General features: G+C 35.6%; 2 protein-coding genes across 2 annotated transcripts in view; both read right to left on the reverse strand.

The window, feature by feature from the left end:
• LOC123540797 (adenylyl cyclase-associated protein 1-like) overlaps positions 1-22,990 on the reverse strand; it is a 119,580-nt gene that overhangs the window by 92,271 nt on the left and 4,319 nt on the right. The window contains exon 2 of the mRNA XM_053527339.1: positions 960-1,182. Coding sequence (XP_053383314.1) covers positions 960-1,080 — 121 coding nt within the window. The 5' untranslated portion in view covers positions 1,081-1,182. The remainder of the gene's footprint in view (positions 1-959; positions 1,183-22,990) is intronic.
• Positions 1,119-5,696, reverse strand: LOC123541278 (uncharacterized). The gene is made up of 3 exons (XM_045326693.2): positions 5,222-5,696; positions 1,173-1,828; positions 1,119-1,126 (listed from the first exon to the last, which is right to left on the reverse strand). The coding sequence occupies exons 2-3, from the start codon at positions 1,588-1,590 to the stop codon at positions 1,119-1,121; spliced, it is 426 nt and encodes a 141-aa protein (XP_045182628.1). The 5' UTR covers positions 1,591-1,828; positions 5,222-5,696.

Genomic DNA, 22,990 nt, shown 5'->3' on the forward strand with positions numbered 1-22,990 from the left:
CGGACGGAATGACGGACGGACGGAAGGACGACGGACCACGGACGCAGAGTGATTTGAATAGCCCACCATCTGATGATGGTGGGCTAAAAATCACAATAAAATGTGATCATAGCTAAAGGTGCATACAAAGGTTAACAAGTGGCAAAACCCCATATTTTCCTTTAAAACATCTTATTTCTTTACTTTCTTTTTTACAAATTATTCATTCCATAAAGCAAGTTGGGGATCCGGACATTTGCCCCCCAGGACATTTGCCCTCCAATAAAAAAGTGGACTGCTGGACATAATGTTTTCAAGAAGTTTGGGTAAAGGAAGTTTCAGCTTTTAGTCATTTTTTACCTTTAGCCTGTTGAATTTCTACTGGTCCATCGTTCAATTTGAGCAGTACCACTTATAATTAAGGGGTGTTCACTGAAAATTTACTACCTGAACAGTGAACAGTGCAGACCATGATCAGCCTGCATGATGTGCCAGCTGGCTTGAGGTAAAGGAGTTTTCAAGGACTAACATTCAGGGACATTTCAGTCTATGTGAACCCTGCAGAACTTTGTAGCCACTTTTTGAGAGAAAGTGCCAAACTGAATCTGAACTGCTGAAATTTGGTCACATTTTAATAAAAATTTTGTCACCACCTTTAAAAATCTTAGCCAGTTCTTTGAATTTGTAGCATTTGGCTACATTGGCGAATGGCAGAATATGCCCGGAGCATTCTGACCATGTTGTACTGCTCATGAACAGACTCAATCAAACAGAGTCTACAATTTTCACTGTTTGCCTTATTCTTGGTGCTTCCGAAGGATCTACTTTCCAGAGTTTATTTACTGCAGCAAGGTGGGGGAGCTTCATATTGCCTTAATGACACTTCAAGAAACCCACCTCCTAACTAATCAAATATTAGATCTTTTTAAACACAGTTATGAATGTCTCTGTAATGAAATTTTTAAATGAGAAAATCTTACCTGGGCCAGCTGAAGGTGCTGCACTGCTGCCAGGTTTCACACCAGCGACGGCCAATGTCTCAAGTCTTGCTGCCACTGCTTCCAGACGACTCACAGCCTGTTGCATTTGTTCTGCTGACATGATGTTTTCTTCTGCTTGACGTTGTGCCCGTAGTTGTCTTACTTTTCTCTGGTGTTCGGCAAACTTTTCTTCGGTAGCCGAGTATCTTTTACTTATCTCCTCCTGTAAATTAAAGTCATTTAGAGACGTATTAGAAAAAAATTGCTCCCTACTACGGTTTATTTCCTCCCGAATACTCAAAGAGCTTGAAACACTCATCTGAGATACATATTTGGGGTTTTTCTTCTCTCCTTTTTCTTCAACTGTTTCCTCAGCCTGAGTTTTCTCCCCTGATTCACCTACTCCAGACTGAGTCTCAGTTTTTTTCACTTCACCATTTTGTTCAGAACTTGTTTTAGGTTCTAGTTCAGTAACTTCAGTTACAGTGACTTCTATAGGAGATTCAATATCAGCAGCATTATCTTTAACTTCTTTGTCATTATCTACCTTTAAGTCTTTACTTCGTTCTTTATCAATTTCTTCCTCATTGGCGACATCATACTCTCTTTTCTTTGGCTTACAGCAAAACATTTTGCTGGGTTTAGTCTGTACTGCTGTCACTAACTTGTCTTAATTGATTATCTTATTAGACTGTTAAGTATTCCGACAAGCTATTTATAGAGAAATTACACTGAATTCATTTCTCCACATGCTTTACTCTTACCAGTACGTCAATATGTTACCATGTAACCAAATAAAGAGCTTTCATTTCTATATTTATACAGCACCAAATCAAAAAGTATCTCCTGTTGTTTTTTCTCCTATAGCACTATATAATGTGACCTTTTTCATTCCCATATACAAAATCTTACATTAAAAGTCAATTAGCTGTACTTCATGCTGGCGTGTTTGTTTGTTTGTCTAATCACAAACATAAGACCCAATATTACCGGTAATATGAAGAAAAAAAATGATTTCATAACACCTAAAATACATCCTCAACATTAACAGTCCTGGATGGGAACCTTGATTTTATCCTTTTAACATGTACATGGAAAAAAGCATAAAAACTTATCCTCTTCGCCTGATTTGTGTATTGAGCATAAAGTAAAATATTCAACTATATGCTATTTCCAATAAAAAACTATTTTATTACCCTGTATCAAAAGCCATTACAAACATATACATGATATTATATGCAGCAGTTATTACAAAACTGATAATAAAAAAATCTATATAACCAACCCATCCCCCACCTCCTTATATAGCATCAGAAGCACTTGATACTTCCCTATAATTGTGCTACTGCAAAGGTCATTTTAGGTGTTCTATTACCTCCCTTGATATGCATTTTCATTTCAGAACAGTAAGACCAATTATTACCTCCCTTTATATAAATTATAATTTTGAAATGAAAAAACAGTATAAACAATAATTTATATAAGAATATAAACTAGGGATGGGAATGAATATTCGAATATTCGAAAATCGGTCGAATATTTGAATATAAATAATTCGAATATTCATAAATTATTGTATAACGGTTTCAAAATAAGTATCATTGATTTTGGGCAATATAAGCATGCTAATTGTACGGAATAAAACCGTTTGTTCTTTAGTGTTTGTTTATAGTGTATCAAAAGATGCCCAATTAACAAGAAAATAGCAATGCATAATTGGCAGGGGTCACCGTCAAGGATTAACAGTTTGTAACAGGCGTAAATGTGTCAGATGCATGTCAAAAAATGTCCAATTAACAAGAAAATTGCAATGCATAATTAGCTGAGGTCATCGTTACGGATCAACAGTTTGCACTAGGCGTAACTTTTTATCTTTTGTTCATTTTTATTGGTGTCTGTTTTATATAACAAGTTTTAAAATTTATTTATTTTCGAAAACAATACCAAACTTGTAGATATTGTCGATCTTTTTACAATATTTTGTGCGACATTTCAGACCGTCCGCAAAATCTGTTTTCATGCGCAATTGGCCGTATTTGAAATAAATTTTGAAGTAGTTTATAATAAAAATCAAGAAGTAACGTATGACTGATGCATAAGATCATGTTGAAGGAGTTTAAGTCTGCCTTACTTGCTTTTTATACGTCGATTGAAAATTTTCAAAATGGCGGCGGTAATACAACAGCGAGACACGTGCTTAAATGGGATGACCTGCTATGTTTAGATAAAGTTGTGACGGTCTAAATTATAATGGATTTGATTTTTTTGTATCATTTTGAAGCTAAAACACTGAATTAGTTAAATATGTTCATGGTTATATTGACAGAATCGTGAAATAAAACGCTAGGGTCGGCGGGTTTAACTATAGGTAGAATCGAGTTACCCGAAAGAAACATTTTAGGCCTTATTACGTACGATGATTCACGCTTTAAACAAAGGAATACATTGAGTATATGCCAATCACTTAAGGTAGTAAGAATTTAAAGCTTCCATTAAAACAAACCAAATATTCAAATATATTCGAATATGGCAAACCGAATATTCGAATATTGATTTCAGTATTCGTTCCCATCCCTAATATAAACGAATTCCCCTTAAATATTTTCATTTTGCAACTAGTGTGTACAATATTACTTCCTTTTCAATGAACTGCCCACATATTCATTCAATCGCTATTTTTTCACAAAAGCATTTACTTTTACTGTTCTTTAACAGTGCTGTTAGATTCAATAATAAACAAATAGTTGCCACACTTTTTGGTACAGTAAGCCAGTCTATAGACTGTATGTGAAAATAATTTACTTATTTCTTATCTCAGCTAGTAAGCACACACCCTTTATGAGATCAATACATGAATATTATGTGTTTACCTGGGAAAACTACTACCTGACTGATAGGTCTGTAGGCTTTATAACCACTTATCTTTTATAAATATAGGTTTCTGATCATTTATACTGCTAGTCAGACTTCAAACAAACAAACAACCTATTGTTATAAACACAGAGATAGATGTTGATGAAATTTATGTTCTTTTTTTCTGGTGCAAAAATGTACACAAGACTTATTGTCTATATCTTTATATATATAAAGTATCATTATGTTGATAATATTATACTGTAGATGCTACATTTTCTTTCAGGTAATTTAACAATCTGTTACCACAATGTCTTATTGTTGACCTAAGTTTAAAATAACCTAGCTGCTCAGTCATGTCTTCAGACTGGATTTTGGCCTTTTGTGAAGACTCACAACCTTGGTTTAGGTAGTCAAAGGCTCTCCCTAGGCAGGCAATAATCACTGCCGATCGACAAATGACTTTGGACTGAGAACCTGATTTATGAATCTGAACTGTAAGCTGGCTGAACTGGACAGTTCTACCTTTCAATTAAAATAGTCCAAAATTGTATTTCAATTGTATTCTGCAGTGTTGAAAGACCAAACACTGAATTTGAATTTTTAAACAATTTTTTACTTCAACAGAGACCACACACTGGATTTTAACTGTGTTCAGACTTAGACTTAGTCCTAGGACTGTTCAGACTGAGCAGAGCAGCTACCATGTGGCAGACAGAAGACTGTTCAAAAAAGCAGTGATATATACCATCTGTATTTTTGTGCAATGCAAACAGAAATAGAATAAATGCAAAACACCAGTGACCTGATGTAACAGTGATCTGATGTAATGTAAGCTTTAACACCACTTTAACAGTATATCAGTAAATGTGACTAACCAGTAACCTTACACCTGTATTAACCTATTCTCAACAAGTACCTGATAACTTCCCCACATGAATCACTGGTGGAGCATAAACAACCTTGGGATATATATCTTTCAGTCCATCACCAACAGAACATTTGTTTTGACTAGAATTCAAACCTCTGATTTCCTAATTCAAATACCGGCTAAAATAGGATGCAAGAAAATTTTATTTCTTAATATGAAAATAAATTACATACACAATTAAGTTAAACTGGCTAAGATAAATCCTGCATTATAAAACATTATGCATCAATAATAATAAATTACTTGCATCTTCTTAACCATAAATATTTTGTAATCTTTGCAATATTCATGCTTGAGGAAACATTACATAAAGTTAAAGATATACTTCAATGTGTTTAATATTGAATGTGGTTAATACAAAAAAATCAGTGATTGCTTGAAGCAAATTTTCTCAATTCAGGTAATTCAGGTAATATATATTAGTGTAATCAAGCCCTTGATTAAGAAAAACTATCGTAAGTGCCCATTATCAAGCTACTTATATTTCCGACAAGTATATGTACTATGTAGTGTTTACAACTGTCAATTTGAATGTCAAGGTCACACTATATCCTAGAATAACCTACAATTACACTTCCTGTTCACTAGATCACATGTATTCTCACAAGTTAACACACCATTTTCACTTTACTTCCAATCTCTTCATTATTTTTTTCTTCCAAAATATACACAACACGAAAAAAAGGCCTCCCTTCACTGATTCTGTGTATGCGAAAATTTTATCCAAGCCAGTGAATATAAAAATGTTGTAAATTCATTCAACATGTGAGCATGTTACATAGACTGGCCTTATCAACTCCGGGTATAACTAATCTATTCACCAGCAGGCATCTATGCGGCTGATAAAATCCCCAACATTTAGAATCTTTTTGATTAATGAGCATTTCATAACTTGTATTGATGGTGAGATCAGTTTAAAGGTAAAATCTTATTTTACAGTTAAATTACCTTCTGAGAGTAATAACAGTGAAATAATTAAAAACACTGCTCTGTTAATTGTTTCTAAATTTCTCTGCCAGGTAACGTATGGTAAGTCTTCCACATAATCAGATTTAGACTGGAACTTTATTCACTTACTAAATTTCGTGAGCATGGAACATTGTAGTTTTGCAAAAAAATTTGCAGATTTCAAATTTCAGATGCAAAATAAAAGGAAGTTTCCTTGTTTCCTATGGAAAGGATTTTGTGGATTTGTACACACATGAAATTCAGGAAACTGATTACCCTAGTCCAGAGCATATTATGGAATATCTTGTGAGGGGTTTAAAGTCAGACTGGCAGTTACTCCAGGTGCTGTCACAGGAGCAAATTATATCTGAGTAGAACTACAAAGCAAGCAGACTTTCTCATATGAAAGAAACTCAGACACAGTGAGGAAGGCTTGAATCCACAGTGATAAACAAGAGTGCCAGAATGTCACAATATACGCCCGTCACAGCAAATTTCTTTACTCTAGCACCTGTATTTGCAACTGGAATTTTAATTTTGTGGTTGTTTAGTAATCATTGTAAGTCTTTTGTTTTTCTAAGTCCCCAAAAAAACTCCTTACTAGGTAGAGATACCTTAAAATACACCTAAAATTGGAAAGTAACATCTATGTTGTACCACAGAAAAGTGGTCTTGGTTTTTCCCTGCAGTCAATTATAAAAAAGTTACAATATAAGTTATTTATAGTTACAACTAAGGGAAGTTAATTTAAAAACAAAACAAAACAAGAGCTGTCTCCATAGGATGACACATGCCCCCGATGGCACTTTGAATGAATAGTTATGGCCGATGTTAGAGTTTAGGACTTTTGACCTACGGACCTGGGTCTTGCGCGCAACACGTCGTCTTACTGTGGTACACATTCATGCCAAGTTATTTGAAAATCCATCCATGGATGACAAAGATATGGACCGGACACGCCCATCAATGCACTATCCTTTAACGTCTGAGTGTGACCTTGACCTTTGAGCTACGGACCTGGGTCTTGCGCGACACGTCGTCTTACTGTGGTACACATTCATGCCAAGTTATTTGAAAATCCATCCATCGATGACAAAGATATGGACCGGACACGCCAATCAATGCACTATCCTTTAACGTCTAAGTGTGACCTTGACCTTTGAGCTACGGACCTGGGTCTTGCGCGCGACACGTCGTCTTACTGTGGTACACATTCATGCCAAGTTATTTGAAAATCCATCCATCAATGACAAAGATATGGACCGGACACGCCCATCAATGCACTATCTTTTAACGTCTAAGTGTGACCTTGACCTTTGAGCTACGGACCTGGATCTTGCGCGCGACACGTCGTCTTACTGTGGTACACATTCATGCCAAGTTATTTGAAAATCCATCCATCGATGACAAAGATATGGACCGGACACGAAAATTGCAGACAGACTGACAGACCGACAGACTGACAGACGGTTCAAAAACTATATGCCTCCCTTCCGGGGCATAAAAACAAGAGCTGTCTCCGTAGGATGACACATGCCCCCGATGGCACTTTGAATGAATAGTTATGGCCGATGTTAAGAGTTTAGGACCTTTGACCTAAGGAGCTGGGTCTTGCGCACGACATCGTCTTACTGTGTCACACATTCATGCATAGTTATTTTAAAATTCATGCATGAATGACAAAGATATGGACCGGACATGCCCCTCAATGCACTATCATGAAAAATGATCTTTAACGTCTAAGTGTGACCTTGACCTTTGAGCTACGGACCTGGGTCTTGCGTGTGACATGTCGTCTTAGTGTGGTACACATTCATGCCAAGTTATTTGAAAATCCATCCATCGATGACAAAGATATGGACCGGACACGCCCATCAATGCACTATCCTTTAACATCTAAGTGTGACCTTGACCTTTGAGCTACGAACCTGGGTCTTGCGCATGACACGTCGTCTTACTGTGGTACACATTTATGCTAAGTTATTTGAAAATCCATCCATCGATGACAAAGATATGGACCGGACACGCCCATCAATGCACTATCCTTTAATGTCTAAGTGTGACCTTGACCTTTGACCTACGGACCTGGGTCTTGCGCACTGCAAGTCGTCTTACTGTGGTACACATTCATGCCAAGTTATTTGAAAATCCATCCATCGATGGCAAAGATATGGACCGGACACGCCCATCAATGCACTATCCTTTAACGTCTAAGTGTGACCTTGACCTTTGACCTATGGACCTGGGCCTTGCGCACTGCACATCGTCTTACTGTGGTACACATTCATGCCAAGTTATTTGAAAATCCATCCATCGATAACAAAGATATGGACCTGACACGAAAATTGCGGACAGACTGACAGACCGACAGATGGTTCAAAAACTATATGCCTCCCTTCGGGGGCATAAAAAAAACAAGAGCACCGCCTTGCGGGTGCTGACACTCATCTGATTTTTTTTGTATAATAGAAATATTGTCCCACCCATGATTTTCTAAGTCTAAAAAGGGCCATCACTCTTGCAAAAAGCAGGATAGAGTTATGTTTCTTGATGTACAGTGTCCACTTATGATGGTGAAAAACTGTTGCAAGTTTTAAAGCAATAGCTTTGATAGTTTATGAGAAAGTTGACTTAAACATAATATTCAACCAAGAAAATGATTTTTCTAAGTCCAAAAGGGGCAATAATTATTGCAAAAAGCAGGATGGAGTTATGTTGCTTGCTGTACAGGGTCAGCTTATGATGGTGAACAAGAGTTGCAAGTTTTAAAGCAATAGCTTTGATAGTTTAAGAGAAAAAGTTGACCTAAACATAAAACTTAATCAAGAAATCTGATATTTTCTAAGTCCAAAAGGGGCCATAAATCTTGCAAAAAGCAGGATGGAGTTATGTTTCTTGCTGTACAGGGTCAGCTTATGATGGTGAACAAGTGTTGCAAGTTTTAAAGGAATAGCTTTGATAGTTTAGGATAAAAGCTGACCTAAACATAAAACTTAACCAAGAAAACTGATTTTCTAAGTCCAAAAGGGGCAATAATTCTTGCAAAAAGCAAGATGGAGTTATGTTTCTTGATGTACAGGGTTTGCTTATGATGGTGAACAAGTATTCCAAGTTTCAAAGCAAAAGCTTTGATAGTTTAGGAGAAAAGTTGACCTAAACATAAAACTTAACCAAGAAATCTGATATTTTCTAAGTACAAAAGGGGCCATAAATCTTGCAAAAAGCAAGATGGAGTTATGTTTCTTGCTATACAGGGTCAGCTTATGATGGTGAACAAGTATTCCAAGTTTCAAAGCAATAGTTTTGATAGTTTAGGAGAAAAGCTGACCTAAACATAAAAGTTAACCAGGCAACGCCGACGCAGACGCAGACGCCGACAACCGCTCAAGTGATGACAAAAACTCATCATTTTTTTTTCAAAAAATCAGATGAGCTAAAAATTGTAAGTCTACACAAAATACTTTACCATTGGATGTAGAATGCATGTTGTACTATTGTACTACAGAAAAGTGGTCTCGATTTTTCCCTACGACTAGTAATGAAAAAGTTACAATATAAGCTATTTATAGTAACAACAAAGGGAAGTAATTCTAAAGAAGGGAACTGTGCATGACACTTCGTCTCATGATGGTGTATAATTGTGCCAAGTTACATCAAAATCCCTCCATGCAAGAAGAAGAAATGCTTCGGACAAAGTCATTCTTGTATCTGACCTTTGGCCTCTAAGTGTGACCTTGACCTTAGACCTAGGGACCTGGTTCTTGCGCATGACTCGTGGTGGTGAACTTTGTGCCAAGTTACATCAAAATCCCTCTATGCATGAAGAAGAAATGCTCCAGACAAGGTTTTCATTCTTGGATCCTTTGACCTCTAAGTATGACCCTGACCTTAGACCTAGGGACCTGGTTCTTGCGCATGGCACTCCGCCTCGTTGTGGTGAACATTTGTGCCAAGTTATATCAAAATCCCTCTATGCATGAAGAAGAAATGCTCCGGACAAAGTTTTCATTCTTGTATCCTTTGACCTCTAAGTGTGACCTTGACCTTAGACCTAGGGACCTGGTTCTTGCGCATGACACTCCGTCTCATAATGATGAACAATTCAGCCAACTTTCATTAAAATCCCTCCATGCATGAAGAAGATATGCTCCGGACAAAGTCATTCTTGAATTTGACCTTTGACCTCTAAGTGTGACCTTGACCTTAGACCTAGGGACCTGGTTCTTGCGCATGACACTCTGTCTCATGATGGTGAACAACTGTGCCAAGTTTCATCAAAATCCCTCCATGCATGTAGAAGATAGGCTCCGGACAAAGTCTGTGGACGCTGCCCGAAAAACCCATCTGCCCGCCCGCCCATCCGCCTGCCAGGGGTGTACCCTTAATATGTCCCGTTTTTCAAACAGGCGTATAAAAAGGAGAAACCTTTCCATGCCATTCAGTATTTGTGCTCATGAGCATGTACTTTCAAAATTATAATTAGCAAGCAAAGATATATTGGAACTCTGTGTATGATATGTTAGAAACTCTGTGTTTGGTATATTAGAAACTCTGTGCATTAGAAACTCTGTGTATGGTGCATTAGAAACTCTGCGTATCATCATATTAGGAACTCTGTGTTTGGTATGATATGAACTCTGCACTTGGTATATTACAAACACTGTATTTTATATGTTAGGAACTCCATGTTTGGTATGTTAGGATCTGTGTTTGTTATGTTAAGACTTCTATGTTTGGTATTTAAGAATCTATGTTTGGTATGTTACAAATTCCATGTTTTGTATTTAAGGAATTCCATTTTAGGAAAGTAAGAATCCATGCGTGGTATGTTAGGAACTCTGTGTTTGGTATCTTAGGCTTGATAAAATTAAACATTTTCATCATAATATATTGCTAATGGCAAAATACTGCTCCAATATTTGTTAAAACAAACCATTTCATTGATACAGGATTAGCAAATACACAAAATTTATTCAAATTTATTCAAATTTATTCACCTTATGTGACCTGACTTAATTGCTGTTGTTCTAAAGGAAGTGGACATAATTGATTAAAACTTGAAATTTTGTTTTGCTTGTGTCTAACATCACATCACACCAACATATAGGTCATATATCAACTTTCTGCTTTTGATGGCGGATTAAGACCCCAGGTGCCATTATGATTATATAATAAGGGCAGGATTTGGGTAGAACTAGAACACAAACCTTAAGTAAGCTACCTGGATTACCTCAGATGAAGAATTTTACATCCAAACCCAGACTGTGAACCCATATTGAAGAGGGGCGATTTGAAAGCAGCTACCTTAACCACTCGGCCATAGAGGCAACCCACATTTAAATTTGAAGTTACATTGTATCTATTTCAAGTTATAAATCATATGAGGGTTACAATTAAATATTAAAACAAAATGATAAATTATAACTTAAAAGACATTTTTTCATTAAAGTTAGAACAACCATCATGCCAAATGTTTGCAACATGAAGTAAGCATTATTTACAGCAACATTTAATTCTAAAAGAAAAAGTATGGAATTTGTTTCTGTTATCAAATGCTTCCTATTCACAGGAGATAACTCCTGAGGCTATTCAACTTTTGTATAATTATGTCCCTTTTCTTCTCAAAACATAATCAAGAGGGCCATGAAGGCCCTGTATCGCTCACTTGACCTACTGACCTAAAGATCATCAAGATTAATATTCTGACCAAGTTTCATTAAGATATGGTCATAAATGCGGCTTCTAAAGTGTTAACTAGCTATTCCTTTGATTTGACCCTGTGACCTAGTTTTTGACCCCACATGACCCAGATTCGAACTTGACCTAAAGATCATCAAGTTTAATATCCTGACTAAGTTTCATGAAGACACAGTCATAAATGTGGCCTCTAGAGTGTTAACAAGCTTTTCCTTTGATATGACCTAGTAACCTAGTTTCTGAACCCACCTGGCCCAGATTTAAACTTGACCTAAAGATCATCAAGATTAACATTCTGACGAAGTTTCATTAAGATACGGTCATCAATGTGGCCTCTAAAGTGTTTACTAGCTTTTCCTTTGATTTGACCTGGTGACCTAGTTTTTTACCCGACATGACCCAGATTCAAACTTGTCCTAAAGATAATAAAGTTTAACATTTTGACTAAGTTTCATGAAGATACAGTCATAAATATGGCCTCTAGAGTGTTAACAAGCTTTTCCTTTGATTTGACCTGGTGACCTAGTTTTTGACCCAACCTAACCCAGATTTGAACTTGACCTAAAGATCATCAAGATTAACATTTCGACCAAGTTTCATTAAGATATGGTCATAAATGTAGCCTCTACAGTGTAAACTAGCTTTTCCTTTGATTTGACCGGGTGACCTAGTTTTTGATCCTACATGATCTAGATTCAAACTGGACCTTAAGATCATCAATATTAACATTCTGACCAAGTTTCATGAAGATAAAGTCATAAATGCGACCTCTAGAGTGTTAACAAGCTTTTCCTTTGATTTGACCTGGTGACCTAGTTTTTGACCTCAGATGACCTAATATCGAACTTGTCCAAGATTTTATTAAGGGTAACATTCTGACCAAGTTTCATTAAGATTGGGCCAAAACTGTGACCTCTAGAGTGTTAACAAGCTTTTCCTTTGATTTGACCTGGTGACCTAGTTTCTGACCCCAGATGACCCAATATCGAACTCGTCCAAGATTTTATTGAGGGTAACATTCTGACCAAGTTTCTTTAAGATTGGGCCAAAAATGTGACCTCTAGAGTGTTAACAAGCTTTTCCTTTGATTTGACCTGGTGACCTAGTTTTTGAGCCTAGATGACCCAATATCGAACTCATCCAAGATTTTATTGAGGGCAACATTCTGACCAAGTTTCATTAAGATTGGGCCAAAATTGTGACCTCTAGAGTGTTAACAAGCTTTTCCTTTGATTTGACCTGGTGACCTAGTTTTTGACCCCAGATAACCCAATATCGAACTCGTCCAAGATTTTATTGAGGGTAACATTCTGACCAAGTTTCATTAAGATTGGGCCAAAAATGTGACCTCTAGAGTGTTGACAGTTAAACTGTTGACGACGGACGGACGACGGACACAGGGCGATCACTAAAGCTCACCTTTGAGCACTTCGTGCTCAGGTGAGCTAAAAATCGGAGCTATAGGAAAGCTCGGTCAAATGATTAAACAAGGAGCTGCGTTCAATTAACGCTTGATGCCCCCGGTGGCATTCTTGTCGATACAAAGCAACCTAAGTCCAAAACGAGGTCAAGGTAAAACTCTGGTCAGGTGATGTTTAAAGATGAGGAATGGTCACAGGTTACATCTGTTTTAATATCAATTCATTCTTGTAAACAGTATTGATGCTAGACGAAATGGTTCGATTTGGTTAACCAAGAGATAACCCATATAAAGCAACTTAAGTCCAAAATGAGGTCAAGGTCAAACTGAGGTAAGGTGATGTCTGAAGATGAGGAATGATCACAGGTTACATCTGCATTAGTATCAAGTCATTCTAGTAAGGGGTATTGATGCTAGACAAAACGGTCCCATTTGGTTAACCTCGTACAGACGGAGGAACGAACGAACAGATGGACAGGACAATCACTATATGCTTCCCGCATCAGTAGATGCCGGGGGGCATAATTTTTTTATAAGATTTTGTAGTCGGTAGCCAGCCTAGTGTCTACTAAATATCAAGTGAAGGATGGAAACTCAGATAAGATTATCAAAGATAATCCCAGGCGAAGCACTGACCAGTTGCCACAGGCTGATAAGCAAAATAAATAACACATACTTTTCCTACACCTCATTATTCAATAGACTGTGGCCTAAAATAGTTTTAATTTTTCAACAGATATTTGCACAAAACTTGAACTGAATTTTGACCAGCAAAAGATACACTGCTATATCACTGAAGCTGAGGTACTTTGACCTTTCACTTAATAGCTGATAAACTATAGGCAATAACTGCCATATAAATAACAGCATATGTAACCTGTTTCAAACTTGAGTAGATTTCATGAACACATTTGTTGTCAATTTTCTTTATTTTGACTTACTCCAGAGGGACAATAGCTATCTGGCTGGTTATCAAGCCTGGCCAAGATAATATGCCCATATATATTCTGACTGAAGTGGATATAAACTGCTTTTAGCATTTAACTAAATTCTGACAATATTTCGCAACTTGATGTAACTCAAGGGTGCAAGGTGCATGAGACTGCAAATCAAACCAGGTCCTGTTCAAGATACCATGCAAATAAATATCATGACCAAGTTTGGTGAACATAGAGACAGCAGACACTGTCTTTTCTTTGAAATTTTTAATAATACAAAAGCCAATTAACTACAGTTACTTAAAAAATCTAGACTGTTATCGAACATGGTCAAGATAAGAGTACCCACAGACATTGTGATCCTGCATGATGAACAATGGATAAAAACTGCTCCAGTTCAAGAACAAAACCTGTCAATTATTGTGATTGCATGTAATTCAAGGGCCATAACTCTAGAGAGACTTAGAGGATCCAGCTGGCTATCAAGCTTGGCCACGATATCATGCTCATAAACTTTGTGACTAACTTTGGTGAACACTGGATTATCTCTTGATACAAACAGCTCAACTGAGAGATGGGACAACTTTAGTCATCTAGCTTTGCAGAGATATAAAACCATCCATTTCCAACTGATTTTCCTGAGTGCAAAATTTGTTGCAACTCAAGTTCTATTCAAGCACGAGAACTCAAGCACCATACAGACAATATTCAGCATATCTGTTTGAGTAACCCCTACAGTTACTGCCAGAAAATACTAGTGTCTCTATTAACCTCAAGTGGATACATGGACGCTTAAAATATCTGAAATACCTGCAAAATTACAACACAATAAAACCACTTACTTCAATACATACAGTCATATTATCAGTGGTATAAATCTGTGAACAGGTGACCAAAAGATGCATTCTGCAGCTACAAGCACCTAAATATTTTCCAATATATATATATGCCTGGCTTAATTTCTCCATATATTATATCAATAACAGCTGATTGAAGAGAACATATGCCCCCACATCCCAGTGTTTGTCATAGGGGTCATCTACTAACCACAGGCAATTATTACAAAGTTGGACAGCCCCAGGCCAATGCATTATCCACTCAAACAATTTAAAAGACCAAGAGACCTTGATCTGAACCTCAGCAGCTAACCACTCCCCCACCACTCGAAAAACAGGGGTCAATTTACTACTAACCACTAGAATCAACGTAATCATAATTTTGATTTAACCTTTGTCCTAGACCAAAGAGGTTTGCAGTAACTGATCAGAAATTACTGTCCGGCTTCAAGGGATTCTATTCTTACTTTCTTATTGCAAGGTCCCTCTGAAATTGACCTACTGACTAGAAACAGTACGGGACCAAAGACTATCACATATGAAGGTTCATCGCTGTTACAAAAACATTTTCCAGTTATTGATCCAAAACTGTTTTCAATCTTGAACTGATTAAGACATTGACTTCAAGCCCCCACTCTTCTAAACAACAGAAGTTTTCACATAAAAATTTGGCTTCCTTTCTTTATTGGTTGTTAAACTTTCAGGATCTTAGTTTATATCACAAAAATCTACATACAAAATGCAATCTTGTCAAAAATACTTTTTTAAGTTTCATAAAGGCATAGTTAACATTATACAAAACAAGAGCTGTCTGTAAGACAGCCAATGCTCGACTATTCAAACTCTATACATGTGTGAGTGTGTGCATGTAGGGTTATAAGATGGAAATCTGAAATTCCATGTTTTATTTTCTTTCTGTCTGAAAGAATAGTTTAGACTTCCTATGGCAGTTATATGCTACGAAGAATCATAACCACCTCCGAAGAATCATAACATCACCAACCGAATCATAACACCAAATACACTGCAGCATTTCATTCGTAAACTATGCTCAAAACATTTTGTGGGAACAAACTGAAACGTTTGTAAATCATTAATCGACTGATGCTGACTATTTGCAAAAAAAAACTTATTTATGTTTGAAAACACTAGCAGAGCATGATATTTGTGGTTCTGAACCGCTGAAATGTCATCAGGTGTACAACTTCTTAAGTTAACAGGAAGCAAGTAGTTGGTTGCTGCACAGGAAATTGTGTATGCCTGTAACTGTTTTTCAATCAGGCCCCGAATAGCATTCGCTGATTTTTCATTTTCAGTAATATAAGAAAATAATGCAAGATTTGCTTACCAGTGTCAATGTTTTCATACTAGAACCATCATAACCATCAATCACAAAAGAAGCATTTCCATATATTACTGACTGGTTATAATTTTGGAGATTGCCAGGTGTGAGTGTAAGGGTGCACTTGTTCTTCTTTGCTATCAGGCCTCGACACTAACAGTGTCTCGGAATCCCGAGGACCCCAAATTCTTGTGAGGGACACCCAATATTGAAAGCTAGGTGTTCCTCCAGGATACCTATTTTCAGTAACAACAATGTAATAGCCACATTAAATACCGGATTACATTCATAGATTTCTTAATTCTAACAGAATATTCAACCGAAAAATATGAAACCGATGTTGCTTTCATCTCACAAAAACTGCTAAATCTTAAATCATATTTATTTCATTTATTGCTTAAATTTAAATTCAGCAACAACCTATATTAGCTGTTATAATCGAAACAAGAAAAGAAATAAATATGATTCAAGATTTAGCAGTTTTGGTTGAGTACATTTTCATACTTTCAAACTCGAGGTATCCCTTGTATTGGTGAGGGACACCAAATTCGACACCATAGAAAAAAGTCAGTGTCAAGGCCTGGCTATTGAGCTACATGTAGCTTTTATAGCAAAGAAGTACAAGTGCACCCTTATACTTTACCCTACTACATATATTTAGAGATGTTGTAAACTGAAAAGATGTACCTCTTATTACTTTGTCAAATATAAGCATGAGGTGTATTGACTGTCAGGTATGTGGAACAATGCCCATTGTCAGTATGCACATACTTTGTTTGCATGCTGAACAATGATAAAGTGAAGTTACAGTAAGATATAAATAATAGTAACAAAGAAAAACCAAGGTTGCCGAAAAACTTTAACCAAGAAAGTGCATGCCGCCACCGGGGTGAGTAGAACAGCACCCCTATTCTCTGAATAGTGGAGCTAAAAAAGAGAATGTTAATCAATGGATTCAGCGAAACCTTCTAGAGGATCTCTTAGCTCCAAAAGTTAGCTAAAGTGAAACACGTGTTGAGCTGACAGAAGTATCGTTACATGTATGATGGCATTCCACATAATTTTGCAATTACAATGCTAGTAACAGTGCAAAACTTCACAAAATACATCATTCTGTCTTGTAAAATATTCTACTTATTGAGAAGCCTTGTTGTCAATATTCTCGATTTCAGCTTCAAGGAGCATAACTAAACAGCTGCAGACTATGCAGCTGGTTACTGAACTTGGCCAAGATAATACGCAAAAAATTAATATGACAAAGTTTGGTGAACAGTGGATATAAGAAAGTTTTGCATTAGTTTTAAAGCAAACACTGTTACAATTTTATGCAATTACAACGGCAATAACTCAAGAGTGACTGGGACTTATGTGATCTCAGGGCCTCAACAGTCGATCGCCAATGTTGCCATTTGCGATAATTCTAAGAATTTGGTGCTAAATTTTGCAAATTGATGAAAATGAGTGGCACATATTATTTTGGGGTCGTTCATGTTTTTTTCCGTAATGATATAAGTGATCAAGAATTGGTTCTCGATACACGTGTTTACCTAGGCGTTGGTTGTAAATAAAATCGATAAACAGTCTAGGCGGTGTATTTGTCGATTCGGCTTTAGAAACTGAACTTTTTATTTTGTATTTACTTTTACAATTATTCATTTCACATTGTTATTATTCCTATTAAGTGTAATTATTTACAATAATTAATTTCCCTATGCACACTATGACAGCCAACTGAGAGAAATAAGTGGCTCAGAACTTTGGCTCAAAAGTGGCTCCAACTTCTTTAATTTGGCGAAAAGGGTGGCGACAAGTATGAAAAACCCAGAGGAGGCCCTGGACCTGGTTACCATAGTTTGGTGAACACTGGATAAGAACTACCAGTGTCTTGGGGCTGCTACTGAGGTCAAAATTTGGCCCAATTCCTCTCCCTTATAAAAATGTTTTCTTCCTCTTTTGCAAAAATTCCCTTCTTAACTCTTCAACCAATAAACTATACTATTTAGAACACAAAACAATGAACTTTTAAATCAATTCCTTCTGGTGCAGGGTTTCTAAAATCCCATGTCTGGAGCCTTGGGGCTACCAGAAAATTCTGAAGGGCTACTAAATGTGCACCTGCATGTAATACTCGGAAAGAGGGCATTCTCAATATTGACATTATTGGATAAATCCCGTTTTCTGGTATTACCCACCAATAAACACCTGTTCCCTGTTTTACGGTGAGGGGGGTATCGGCCATTACACTGTATAGCGGTAGTGGTTAATATTATCCTTTTTCAAGGTTTAAACAAAGAGAATGAATAAAAAAAAGTATTGCAGATTATCATAAAACACTGTTGTCATTAAGATTTAGCAAAAATATCCTGCAAGTTTAATTTCATTTTGAAATTTGATCTTTTATTCTACACTGCTGCTTCCATTGCTCGATACCGAAGGTGTGAAATTATTGGCATTTTTCAAGGTTAACAAATCATTTTTGCAAAAATTTTGTTGCCGAGGTCGTAAAATACTATTTTCATTGTGAGATAGTACGAACTTTCATAAAATCTTATCTTCTGGCACAAATAATGGCTGATATATTGTACACGGTCCGTATATTGGTTAATCTCGCCAGCTCCCCTGACCCTATTTACGGAAATACCGGAAGACGGGATTTATCCTATAATGTCGATATGGTCAATGGCAGTATAAATAGATAGATACAAGGGGGGTATTCGATCTACTCCTTACCATGGAAAAAAAATGGCGACCAAAACTGAAAATGTGAGTTTTTCTTACATGTTTTCTTTTTCAAGGATATCTAGACAATAACACATGTCTATCAACCTGCTCCACTGTTTTCTCTATTTACCGGTACCTTTCATTTTGGAAACAGTGCTGTAATTTGTCTGGAATACTGGTCATGAGATTCGAATCGATGGAAAATCCTCCGGTAAACACGGGATAAGGAATAGTGTGACTTGCAAAAATGGTCTTTTTTACCTAATATACTGCAGGTTGTAAGCTGTTTTTCCGATTTGAAGGAATATTTCCGCATACTTATCTAATACTGTTGGTTTTGAACAGATCACAGTTCGTATTTTCAAAAAAACACAATTTTTGTCCGATGGTAAGGAACAGTGTGCGAAAATTAGAGGATAAGGTGCAGAGCAATTTTTTTCAAACAGATTTTACAGTTTTCTCTCATCGTTTCTGAGATAACCAACTGACATTTCTCTACCATTTAATAATTAAGGAGGTCTGAATCGTAACCCTGGCTGTTAAACTACACTAATACTGCAGGTGAACCTTAGTGTAAACCCTTCCCTTGTTAAAAGTCATGTCAAACAATCCGGTGTTCATTATCGTGCCTGGTCGTTTAAAAATAGGCTCCAGAAGCAAATTAAACATACTATAATTTCAATGACTATGTGTTTACACTTGTTACCTAATGTCAATTGGATTTACCTGATCCATAATCCAAAAAATGTACTAGGGACAATTTAAAATAATACATACGTTACTGATGCCATGCGCAAGTTTTATGCAAAAAATCACAACGCTCGATCGCTTTTATAGTTAAAAATTTTAATAGATTTTTTTAGTAAATGCAAAGAATACATATTCCCTTATTACTAATAACTGCATCATAATATGTATGTTTGTGTTATTACGATTCCTAAACAATAAAACAGATATGATGCCGATGAAGGGATACTTACGCTATGGATCTAATTCCTACTACGAATATATGAGCTTGACATACAAAGAATAGCGTTTTTATGTCTTTAAAGGTTATTTCTAGTTTTGTTTCAACTACATGTTATAAAATTTGATACAAGATATACTTAGTAGTGATATATTTTTCACTTAAACTTTCTTTATGTAAAGATTCCACTTTCTATGATACAAACGTTACCTTTATTCTAAGACATTGAAAATCACAGCAATTCATGTTGAGCTAAGAGTAGTTTTTTCACGCCAAAACAGTGCATGCATTTTCAATAAATCTATTATGAAGCAGAGGTCCTTCTTAATTTAAATGGCATAGAATGGCAAAATGATACATGATCGATACAAACGTTACCAGTCTTATTTAAAATAACATAAACAAGAAAGTGTCACTCAGTTTTAATTGACAGTGTCGTCAGTTTGTATCGTCTATGTCATAAGATGCAGATTTCACACATGTAAAGTCACACATTTGTCCTTAAAGACGTGTTTTCTTTTTCTGAAAATGTTCAACGGGCTCCGCTGGTAATGTTCGGTTTAAATAGGAAGCTAATTTGATATTCCTTAAAGTTAAACCTATTTGTGATTATATGACAATTATATTTTTTGTTTCAATTAAATTTATGTTGTTATACATATTGAGTACGCTATAAACACAGTACAAACTATTGATTCATATGTTACGTATGGTAACGTACGTATCCTTTCATACTTGATATCTTACTGACAGACCATTTTATACAACATGAGGCTTCTTTTATTTTTTGAAGTCAAGTTTCCAAGTTTTAATTTGCTGAAAAGTTTTGTTTTTATCACTATTTTTGTTCAAAACATGTCATGCAAATTCTATTTTTAAAATCTGATAATATATGCTTTAATATTAATTTCTTGTTAAAAAGGTTTTGTTTACAGAATTGGTCGTATGTCATAGCATTTTTATCATAAAGATAGATGTTTGACATGAATACAAAATGAATGGAAACAGCATACCTGTGGTACCCATAGCACAGTGATCGGTAACGTACGTATCAATACATAGGTTATTGGTGTATGTGTGTGTATATCAGTAATAATAACTCACTGTTGACTTGTGGTGGGCTACTGTTAAGGTAAAAATCTTCCAGTAAAAGGGCATAAAATTTTGTTCCAACCGTGATATATCTTGAAATATTTTTACAAGACTGTTAATATATTTGAAAAAGTCCTTACAGTAAAGACAGACTTAATAGAACTGTTAATTCTGAATGAAATTTTATATGTAGAATTGCTGTTTGTGTTGATGCTTGGTTCATGAATGTGGTTGTACTCAAATAAAATGACCTTTTCTTCATTTTTTGGAAAAGTTCTGACACGGTGACTTGTGGTTACATTTAATTTTTAATATTTGAATAAGCACTTTTTCTTCTTATATACAGCTTAATGTTGTGTGATTCATGGATTCAATGACAAAAGCACTTGTTATAAGGGCTGCCACCTTACAAATATACAAGAGAACGAGATTATCAACGCGGCCTTTGAAATTACGAATAATTAATTTGACAATCGTAAGAAATAATTAATTTGAATAAATAAGTATTTGTGCTTTTGATTTACAATGGTCGGCTTCAATTTGATGGCAATCTTGAACACGAATTTTGATGCCCGAAAAGGAATTGATTCGTTATTCTTAATTTGGGATACATACGTTACCATCAGCATATTTCTGATCAGATGGTTACCAAGATTGTATAGTCATATTGTGCATAAGATTATGCTGATTATATGTCAACGGTTTTACTACAAAGGAATAACCACAATATTTGTTGTTTAAAAGTATTATTGTAAAGTTGCATGTTTTATGTTTTGACAAGTAAATAATACATGTTATAGTTGATTGACATAAATGTTCCCAAGAAAAGCTTGATAATTAAATGAACTTAAATTCGTGGTATAAGATGCATAATGTTGGTAAATAACAATCATATTTGCCAAATATTAAGCCTTACTTGAATGTATTTTTTTCTCATACCCATGTAATTTAGTGTAATGATACGTTACTTTGGTAATGCAGCTTAAGATACAAGCAGGACACATAAAATATTCAAACTGCTCTTTCAAATGTATATATTAATGGCATCATAAAAGTATATATATGATTTTATGAGCTAATTATGTTTGTGATTTGCCTTTTGTCAATGTTTTTAAATATGCATTGTAACTGATAAATGTTCGTTCAATAATCTACTAGCGAACTTGCGAGGTAATATCCCTTAATAACTCTAAGCCAACGTTAACTTATAATGTAACAGTTAACCATAATTATGAAAAGTCGTATACATAGTTAAAGCTTCAACCACAATAATTTCTTGTCTGTATGTAACCAAAAAATCTAGAATTAGTGCGCCTAAATGTCGCATAACGTATGTATCTTAACGCAAAAAAAAGAGCGGTATATTTCAACAATGCATAACGCCTAAACACTTCTTTAATTTCTAATAAAATCCAGCATTTATAATTTTTTTCTGGTTTTATTTTGTTACTTCAGATAAAAAGATCATAATCATTGAATAAAAAAACCCTTCTAATTTGACTTATTAAGTTTTAAATAATTACTTTTTTTATGAAATGGACCCTCATCAGACTGGACCAGACAGGATCTTGTTTATTGGAGATTAAGATGTCTGGTATTTGGGGGTGGGGGTCACTTATATAGGAGATTTTCTTTGCCTTTAAGTGGTGTTGCTGATTTATCACTATCTTTAGTAGAACACAATGTATTTTAAGTAGGCTTAACGTTTTAAGACAAAAATATTTCAACATTTTTGTAAGACAATTGCTTGTTATTAAAGACTTGGGCGCTATACCAAATACTATATTAAATACTTGATAAACTTTTGGCTTTCAGTACATCACGTGTCTGATAGACAGGCGGATACCTTTTAAATCTTCCTACATTGAGCAAGAGATAGTTATAAATGATCATCAAAATATTATTGTAACAGAATTTTACTTGATTGTCTCTGAAAAGAGCGAAGAAAAAAGTCGCTTGAAGAAGTGAACTGCACCTTATCCTCTTATTTTCATACACTGTTCCTTACCATCAGACAAAAAACTGTGTAATTTAAAAATTACGACTTTTAATCGGCTCCAGACTAACCATGATGGAAATATATATTGAAATCTTACTTCTTATCAGAAAAATAGCTCACAACTATTTGCATAATTGGGGAAAAAGACCATTTTTGCTAATCGCACTATTCCTTATCCCGTGTTTTCAGGAGGATTTTCTATCGATTCAAATCCCATGACCAGCATTTTAGACAAATTACAGCACTGTTTCCAAAGTTAAAGGTACTGGTAAATAGAAAAAACAGTG

This window comes from Mercenaria mercenaria, chromosome 16 (assembly GCF_021730395.1).
Source record: "Mercenaria mercenaria strain notata chromosome 16, MADL_Memer_1, whole genome shotgun sequence".
NCBI classification, from domain to species: domain Eukaryota; kingdom Metazoa; phylum Mollusca; class Bivalvia; order Venerida; family Veneridae; genus Mercenaria; species Mercenaria mercenaria.